Below are 9,959 nucleotides of genomic sequence, written 5' to 3'. Positions count from 1 at the left end.
GACGGAGGAGGGACGGGGGGGACGGGGGGGGAGGGGGAGGGACGGGGGGGAGGGAGGGGGAGGGACGGGGAGGGAGGGGGGGGAGCCGCCGGTCGGGACCGGTGGGATTGTCCGCCCGGCAGGTCCGGGCGCTGCACCCCCCACCCCCCCCCCCTCCACACCCTCCAGCCACTCCCCACCCCTACCTCACCCCACCCCACCCCTCCTGCCCCCACCCCACTCCCCTCCAACACCATCCACCGCTCCCCCACCCCCTCTCCTACCATCCATCCACTCCTCCTACCCCTCCACACCCTCCAGCCACTCCCTCACCCCCACCCCCTACCTCACCCCACCCCTCCTGCCCCCACCCCACTCCAACACTATCCAGCCACCCCACCCCTCCAGCCACTCCCCCACCCCCACCTCACCCCACCCCCACCCCACTCCCCTCCACATCCTCCAGTCACTCCCCACCTCACCCCACCCCTCCTACCCCCACCCACATCCCCACCCACCCCACTCCCTCCACACCAGTCACCCCCTACCCACTCCCACTCCCCCTCACCCACTACCCCCTACCCACCCCCTAGCCACTCCCCCCACACCTCCCCCACCCAGCCACTCACCTCCCCCCTCTCTCTCTCATATTATTTCGAATCGAGCGCCGCAAGTTGCCTCGGGGAGGGAGGGAGGGAGGGAGGGGGGCTGTCGGGTGGTGGGTGAACATGGCAAGTGATCACTTGGATCAGTGACAGGCTTTTAGTGGCGTTGTCTGTCATAATTCATGATTCTGCCTTTGGGAAAACAGCCTGACGTGCCAAGGAGGAAAAAAAAGAGGGGAGGAAAAAAAGAAACAAAATATAAGGGCAGAGTTTTGATGGGAGTTCGGACAACTTTTTCCTTTTGCAAATTTCCCCACACCTAGAGAGAGAGAGAGAGGGAGGAGGAGGAGAACCACTTTTGGCTTCGCAGGTTGTGGGCTTCAACCTCTCGTCATGTTTGACTGCATGGATGTTCTCGCAGTCAGCCCTGGGCAAATGCTGGATTTCTACACTCCGAGCCCGTCTTCTTGCATGCTCCAGGAGAAAGCTCTGACTGCATGCTTCAATGGACTGACACACAGGGACTGGCAACAGAAGCCCAGCACTCAATGTAGGTTCTCTTTATTATTGTTGTTCATAATGCATATGGTAGAAAACGTTGCGTGTCCGCTTATCTTTCTTCTCCCCCCCCCTCTAATATACAACCCCTCTTCTCTTCCCTGATCTGTCCTCAGACGTTGCACCGAGGTTTAGTCTGTTCTGCTGGGCATCAGTGCTTTGCCGTGGATAGCAGGCAAGGCTGTGTTACAGCAGTGAAAAGTAACTGGATACTTTTGCCACTTCAACACTGGCGTACGCATCTTTACATAGTGTGCCGAGGAATGCAGTTGGTAAACAGTGGCACAAGCGTTAAAGTTAGAGAGAGAGAGAAACACACAAAATTGGAAATGAAACACTCTCTCAGTTTCCCCGTTTGAAGGTTGCAGGCAAGCAGGGAGCCGAGAGGTTGCTGTGTCTGGCTGGACAGGGCTTCCAATAAATCTCCATCAGTTCCTCCTTAGCTGTCTGTCTTCAGCAGGGAGAGAATTTACAGCGGTTCTTTTCCAAGTGTCACTTTCGTTCATTCATTTCCACCGGTTGTTGTTTCCATCTTTAACGTAATCGCCTGAATGGTATTTCAGCAGAATAAGTACAGGTCTGGCTCTGTTTGCGGTGTGTGGGAGTTTTATTTTTTATTTTTTTTCCCAGCGAGGTGAAGTGGCTTTTCACGATCGTGCTGCCTTCTCTTGTAAACATCAAACATTGTTTTAGTTTTTTTTAAAAGAACAAATAAAACATTTTTTTGAGGAGAAAACAAATAAAGACTTTACCTTATCAGAAACATCGTTTCTGGTCTGGTAAACGAAGAATTGAGGATAAAAGATTAGCAGAAAACAATCAAAGAAATGGCCAAACCCCTAACATCACCAGTTATAAACGTGAGAAAATAGATTTTTAAAATGATTTTATTTTAGCTTAGTGCTTCTCTCTGAGTGTTATTTTCGTTAAGATTAGACAGTTGCGCACATCCTTAATTTGTCGAATAATATTTTCATTGTGCAGATGCCTCGTTTATTCACATCGAAGTATTTATCATTTGACTTTCTCTCCGGCATCCTATTGCCATAATGTCCAAGCTGTAATTGCGATTTTAGTTTGACCCGCCGACACAAAAGCCCGTCATCGTTTTTTTTTAAAGAGTATTTTCAGTTTCTTATTGAAGAAATTTAATGTGTTTTTTTTAATGCAAATTGAGAAAACATAATGTTACTATACATATAGCATTCAGGGAAACGCTAGGCTGTTAAATGATCTATTTGAGCCATGCATAAGGAACAGCTACAGTACAAAAGCAGATTATAGAGGGTAAATCTGGAGGTAATATTGCCCCGGAATAGCAGTGACCACAGACCTTAGTATTTCCTGGTTTGCTGTTCCTCATTAAGCACTTCGTGGCTCTGTGTTTATTAATGGCTAGCAGAGACTGCAGATTGATTGCATTGACCTGCCACATATCTGAAAAACCTTTTTTTCATTGTGCCAGTGTAATGAAAAGGAGATTGAGAGAGCTGACAATACTAAGGTTTTAGTAATGTAATAATGTTGTAAGAGACACTTAAATTACCTGTTTGATGTACATTCAGCAATTTCAGCTGTTAAAGGAAAAAAAATCAATCCATGGTACAGTAACTTGTCCCCTGTGTACTGCTAACAGCTGTATGCTGCTTTTCTTAAGCACTTTTCACTTCAAAGTTTTATGGGCAAATCTCAGTGTCTTTGGGGTTTAATTAAGTTATTACAATGAAAACTGATGCAAATATAACTCAATTCCATTGCAGTTTTAGTGTAGAAATACTGCTTGCTTATATTGTGAGGTTCCTCAGGTCAAATTATTAATTCATTGTGCTTTTATAACTACTTAGGCATGATTACTCACCTATTAAGCACTGTATATAACTAAGATGGCACTGGCATCTTTTATAAATGGAACACAATCTGTTCCGACTTAAGGTAAACAAATAACATGCAGGAGTGCTATCAAAAGTATTGGATGTTGCTGCCTTAGAGAAGACAAAGTTTACTTGTTTTTTTTCTATAACTGGGGTGTACCTTTCCCTACAAGTGCTGTGCTTTAACCATTAATTGGTAAGAAATAAATAGATTTAAAAAATATTGTCCAAAAGGAAGGCATGCATTTTTTTTCCCTCAGTACTTTTCAATGTTGCTCAAAATATCTCCACTAGGAGGTGTGTGATCCAGCCCAGGTGACACTCCCTCTTTCGTGGTAGGTAAATGCTTGATTTCTGCCTGGTAACTTCCCATGGTACCAATGTTGGGATCAAGTATTTGGCATTTAACTCTCAGGTGGTAGACAGCTTATGGGCCAATGAACCCCTAATTTTCAGTCTGCTTGTGGTTTCAAAACAATGTGCTGCATCAGCATAAGGTGCTTAAAAATAAGAGTATAACAAGAAATTTCATTTTGTGACAGCATGTCTAAACATTTTCTCTAATTCTAATCTTATCCATGTAAGAGGACATACTGATTTATATGGTTAACTTTGTTTATGGGTGCAGATTGGTAACAGTAATAGAAGTCATCATCGATAGATGGATTAAATTAAATGAGTATTCACATTGATAGAATGAGCATACATGTTAAAAAAATGTGTTTCTTAGTTATCCGCCACTGATGAGCATATTTTATGTTGAAAGGGGAGACGTTTTCAGCGCATAGCTCCTTGTTCTGGCATAAATCATTCATCATTGCTGTAATGAATATTGAACAGCAATAATATTTCTATTCATTATTAGAACTTACAAATCTTGTTTTTTCATTAGTGCAAATATTAAAGTATTATTAATAAATGTATCTCACTACTAACTTTAAAAAGTTGAATCCAATTTTGTGGAATATTGATAAACATTTTTTTTAATATTCAAAGACTGTTGGTTTCTGCACTAGTGGATCTGAATAATATGCCATATTTGTTGTCTCAAACCACTTCCTGATCCTACTGCTCACTTCCCCAATTAATAAGTTTGATTAACATTATAATATTTGTACAGACATATTAGTCTCAATGACCTTAAGCATGTGATGACAAATGAACTAGCAATTTGAGAATGCAGTACGAGAAAAAGATTTCAAAATAATCTTGAAATACATGAGAATTTAGTTTCTAGGACAGCTGTTTTCCACACTCAGTTTAATTCATCAGTTCATCGTCGTCATATTGACTGACAAATTGTTGGTTGCATGATTATAGGAGCCTTAAAATGGAATGAGGAAGCAATTTCCAATGTTGTGTAATTGTAACAGCAACTTGGTATTCATCAATGTCACATCCCACTGCATTTAATCTGGGATATGTAATAGTACTTTGAAAGAAAGGTTTAATTAAGTAATGTAGCACTGGTTTTGTTCAAGCTGAAATGAGGCAGGATTAATGCAAGAAGTGGTTGTCATGGTGTGTCACTTTAGGGGCTCTCTGTTCGGGGGGGGGGGGTACATGTGCTATAGTCATTGGTAATATGTCCAAAAACTGTGGTTATAGAGTCAGGCCACAGAAACCCCTTTGGTCTGTCATGTCCTTGCCAACCATTGTACATATCTATACTAGTTCCACTTACTTGCAAAATGTTTCTAAAAAAAATATCAGGGTACTGATTAAACATTGAATATTAAATTGTAAAAATGCTGTGAATTTGTTCCTGTTAGCTAGACAGTAAGAGCTATAACCATAGAATACTCACCACAATTATTTTTTTTCTGACAAGATGTATCAAAAGCAGCTGTCGGAGCAATGGACCAATTGTTGGTCACAGTAAAAGTTGCAACAAAGATAAATTAAAAGAAAACAAATAGGAGGTTTTTGTTTTGCACATTAAAATAAAGTATTTTTTTGAAATTAATTCATTCACTGGATGTGCTCATTAATGGCAAGGCCAGCAGTGGCTCCTGAAGCAGTGATGGTGAACTGCCTTTTTAAAATAGTGCAGTTCTTGTGATGAACACCCTCCCGATGTGCTGTTACATTGGAAGTACCAGGACTTTGAACCAATCTCAGGAAGGAATGCTGATTATATATCCAAGCAGAGAGAACGGTATCTGTTTTGTTCTTCCAGATAGTTGATTCAGGAAAGGATCTCAAAGAGGCCTTGAAGAGTGCTTCTTGTAGATGGTATACATTGTGGCCATATTGTTTTGATGGTGGAGAGGTCAACTGTTTGGGGCAGTGAACTGGTGCCAGTTAAGTGACTGATTGGTACTTGGTTGAACACTGAGTGCAGCTCAACCAAGTCAACTCCAGAGCATTCCATTGCATTCTCAGCTTGCGCTTTATAGGTAGTGTGAAAGGTTTGGAGAATAAAGTCAGTCACTAGTCACAGAACACCTAGCTTCAGAGTTGGTCATAGTTGGCAGATAAAGTTAACTGTCTGATCAGTTGTGACCCCAGAATAATGGTAATGTTGTGTGTCAAGGAGACATGTTGAAGGGAAGTGGTTGGATTCACTCTTGTTGGAGATGACCTTTGCCTGAATGTCACTTTTTACTTATCGGCCAAAGCTTGTCAAGTTGCTGACAGACTTCATGGCTCAAACCAATATTTTTGTGAAGTAGAAGAGGAACAGGGGCTTAAAGTGCAGTTGTGTCAACCAATAAACATTACTTCTTTCCCCTGGTCCGTGGAGCAGGCTTTTAACATCTTATTCCAGAACAAGTTCAGAAGCTTCATAATTGAAGATGCTCTGGATGGAAATAATTATGCATTATTTAGTCTATTGTGCTGTATTTTCATTATTTAAACTGCAAATTAAATGAATTTCTTTTTACATCCTAAAATTACACTGCTGTTTCTTTGTAAGATGACAAGAGGAAAAAAGGCATGTCTTTCATTGTTTCAAAGCTCACTCACTCTCTGCAATGTTGCCACCAAGTTTATAAATTGTGTAAATATTTTGCATGCTGTGAAATTAGAATAATTGTTTACTGTACACTGATAGTATTGGATTGGAAATTAGGTGTTGAAGTCTCAAATGATTCCAAGATAAAACAGGATGAGACTTTGATGTCATTATCAGGCTGCATGTACACAGTCACTGGAGCACACTGATGTGTGACAGGAACACTTTGCACCAATGCTATAGTTACAGTCTAAGTGTTCAATGCTACTTTCAGTTCATTGCCTCTAATTACTCTAATTGTGGACAGCAATCACTATTAATTCACCCTTGTGTTACTTAACAAAGTCACAACCAAAGTTTGGGAGGACAAAGCTTTTTACAACACAGATGAATGATTTCCACAGCTGAAGTGGACACAGCATAGAAATGTGATTGATCAACCATCTTGCTTTATTGGAATTATTGACAATTCTAGTGTTATATTAAGATTATAGAAATGCATTGGGAGGCATTTACTATACTATCAGCCACCTTACTTGAGAATCATATTTGTATCCTGAAGTTTCAAAGAATTAGCCAGGTTGGAGAAGTCACTGTTCTCAACATATAGGGATAATTTGTAATAACATATAGAACAGCTCAGAGTGAATAAAGAGTGGCCACGGGAGCTGGATACATTGACAGGGCTATCTGAGATTAAAGGCAGGTTACTTATGGCTGCTACGACAATTTATAAATTGTTGACAACCTTAGAATGAACTAAAGTTAAAGGCTCAGGTATTTTTTGAGGCAATATTCTTTTACTGTAGTTCTTAAATTAACATTTGCTATATATCAAAACTGCTTTGAAGCTACGGAGACTGCTGCTAATTCCAATAGTCACTCTGCTTCCTTTGAAATGTTTAAAATTCTTAATAGCACTTGCTAGTTACATCTTATACAGTCCAATAACAGTGATCTGGTAACTTCGGTAGGCCCTCTCCAGGTTACGACAGGGTTCCATTCCTGAGAACTGTTCATAAACCACAATATATCTCAAAAACATAGGCCCACCAAGGGCAACACAGTTGAAGTAGGCTGGTCTCCCAAACACTCACTAGAGTGTACGGGCTGTTCATAACCTGGAGAGGACCTGTATGTGATTTTCTTTTAACAAAATAGATGATGTGCTACTTGCCTTGCTAATTTGGACTTAAATATTTTTGTTAAAAAAGTCATTGCACTAAAAATTTTAATTTATATCTTCAGGTTAAATTGCACATATTTCAGATGTGATTATCAATATGATAACAGGATACTTTTTAATATTGTCCCAAAAATCAAGACCTCTGCAAGGCAGAAAGGTGAACATTCATTCATTGGAATGAAATAAGCCCCATATTAATTTCTTATGATACTTGTACAAAGTGACAGGAGTTATATGATGAAAAGATTGATTGGCTTTCTAACTTCTCATAATTTCTTACTGATGAATTAAAAATGTAAGCATCAAGGAAGGACAAGGAGTACTCCACATTATGAATTATATATTTTCTTACCATTTCTGTCTTTTGATGTTTATCAATTCAAGCTGCAGACCATGCCTGTTTGGAATTAGCCTTACTAGCAGGATAACAAGTGTGATCAAACAAAGCTCCTTCCAGGACTGACAGACTGACACTGTCAATTGAATCAGAGCAAAGCACGCAATGCCACCACTAGCACCGAGCAGAGCTGAACATCAGACGTTTTGATTAATACACAGTATATGGAAATGTACTGTCTCTAGTCTGACACTTGAGTTCCTTGCAAGGGCACACAACTTCATCTTTTGTCTTTCCATTTTTAAAAAAAAAATTTAGAAATCAAATGGAAGGTTTTCCAGGAAAAAACTTTGTTTTCCCAAGTCATCCACCCACATCAAAACATTCCTCTTGCCGGGGGTTGGTCTGAACCATCAACTCTTTCACAGACTTCACTCTACGTATTTGCCTGACACCCTCTCTCAAAGGTGGCCTTGATGTGGATAATTATCTTTTAGGGCAAATTCTTTAATTTGTTCTCATAACTACCATTCTTCTCTCTCCTCCCAACCCAATTTCTCATCTGGATCCACCAGCTAAATATCTCATTAGAGACTGGAAAATGTGCAGCCATTTGGAAGTCTGAACACAACCATTTCCAATGCTACATTTCAAGCTGTCTCCTGGAGGAAGTGGAGTTTGCTGTTTCTGTGGCCATCACAGAGCTACTTAGAACATGGAACACTTCAGCACAGTATAGGCCCTTTGGCCCACAATGGTGTGCTGACATTTTCAGCTGGTATACCTGGTGATGTGATCCCTAAAGTCCCTTTCTTGAATAAGATAATCCCCTTCCAAACCTTGGTCAATTTTGTAAATGTTACCGTAAATTTTTTTACTTGTATAATTACTGCGCTCATTTAATAGCCTAAATATACACACAAAATATTAAGACAGTTTTGTTCAGTGCCATAGGTGTCAAGTGAGCATCATTTTTGCTAACTGTTGTATCAACTTCCCAAGATTAATTTTGTTATTAACACTTAACTGATGCATGCAGGATTGGAAATTAGCAGGTGTTTTGTGACACTGATTCCTGTTAGCTCTTTTTGTCAGTTTACTTTTTGATCAAAGTTCTGAGTTGCTAATAAAGGTAGTTTTGGCGTCCTGTTGCAGACACCTGTTTCACAAACTGTTCAGAGCCATGTATCACAGAGAGCCTGATCCCAGCAGTACTGAACAGTCAGACTTGGGTCAAATACACAGACTGAAGGGTCACTGGCAGTTCACTGTGTCCGATCTGGCAAGCAGCAAATCCCTCCCTCTTAAAGAGCATTAGCTCCTTCATTGCCTGCTCAGAAAAGAAAATTGACATCCTCCCAAGAAAAATGTAACTTGAATAGTTTGTGAAATTATAAGTTTGGTTTACAGTGTCAGAATGAAGCATGGTTCTCCATCAAGGCACCTAGACATGAAATTTATAGTGAATGAACTAACAGGATTTGTGCAGTGATAGGGTATAGCAAATGAAGATATGTTGTGAGAGCTGACTGCTTTAATTAGTCTAAGATTCTTTAAATAATTTAGTTTAAACATTTTTATTCAAACTTTTTTGTTGTTCTTTTTATTGTTACTTAGGCTCAATTGATAGAAGTCACCTCTAAGTCAGAAGGTTAAGGGTTCAAGTGCCTCTTAAGTCGAGCACTAATGATGCCGTACTGAAAGAGAGTGTGTTGTATTGTCAAATGGCACTCTTTGAATTCAGTGTTTATTGAGAATGGCTTTTACATCAGTTGATAAAGCAGTGATATGATGACATCATTCATTCCATGAGCTCCTGACTATTTGTTCAAGTGGTTGTTAAAAGACTCCCCAGCCACTATTTGAAGAAGAGTAGGGGATCCCCTGACGTTCTCCCTGAAAACATTACTACAAAGAGATTTATCATATTTCTTTCGGTAAAATCTTCTGCTTAAAATGGCTATAGTGTATTCCTGAATAAATGTAGTTATAATGAAAAATATTGCTTATGAGATGCTTTGAAGGACTTTTGAGATATGTGATTAAGCTGTACTTAAATCCTTTTTACTTTTATGAAAATGATTCTTAGAATACCATTTTAATTGCTCAAAAGTACATAGTTACATTTGTAAAATTTTTGGAAAAGCCCTTTATATAATATGGTAAAGCCACAACATAACACTTTGGGTGTGGAATTGTGTTTGGATGAAGTTTGTGTATTGAAAATCTGTTTTGCTTGATTTCATTGCTATGAAATTCTTTGAGGCCTGTTAATCCCACAAAGAGACCACAGTCACCATGTTCAGATTTCTGCTGGTTTTGTAATTCTGGGGCATAGATTATAAGAGCAGTACGATTATGGTACAACTTTATAAAACATTGTACTTTGCAATTTTGGTCACCACACTATAGGAAAGATGTGATTGCACTGGAGAGGGTGTGGAGGAGATTGACCAGGATGTTG

The 9,959-nt window shown here is 39.9% G+C and overlaps 1 protein-coding gene across 1 annotated transcript in view; it reads left to right on the top strand.

Moving 5' to 3' along the window:
* The first annotated feature begins 709 nt into the window (after positions 1 to 709).
* The window catches only part of LOC127571014 (retinoic acid receptor beta-like), a 179,330-nt gene continuing 170,080 nt past the window's right edge, over positions 710 to 9,959 (top strand). Inside the window, exon 1 of the mRNA XM_052016987.1 lies at positions 710 to 1,134. Coding sequence (XP_051872947.1) covers positions 978 to 1,134 — 157 coding nt within the window. The 5' untranslated portion in view covers positions 710 to 977. The remainder of the gene's footprint in view (positions 1,135 to 9,959) is intronic.

The sequence above is a fragment of the Pristis pectinata genome, chromosome 5 (genome assembly GCF_009764475.1).
Source record: "Pristis pectinata isolate sPriPec2 chromosome 5, sPriPec2.1.pri, whole genome shotgun sequence".
Lineage (NCBI taxonomy): Eukaryota > Metazoa > Chordata > Chondrichthyes > Rhinopristiformes > Pristidae > Pristis > Pristis pectinata.
This window is presented reverse-complemented; position numbering and strand designations above follow the sequence as displayed.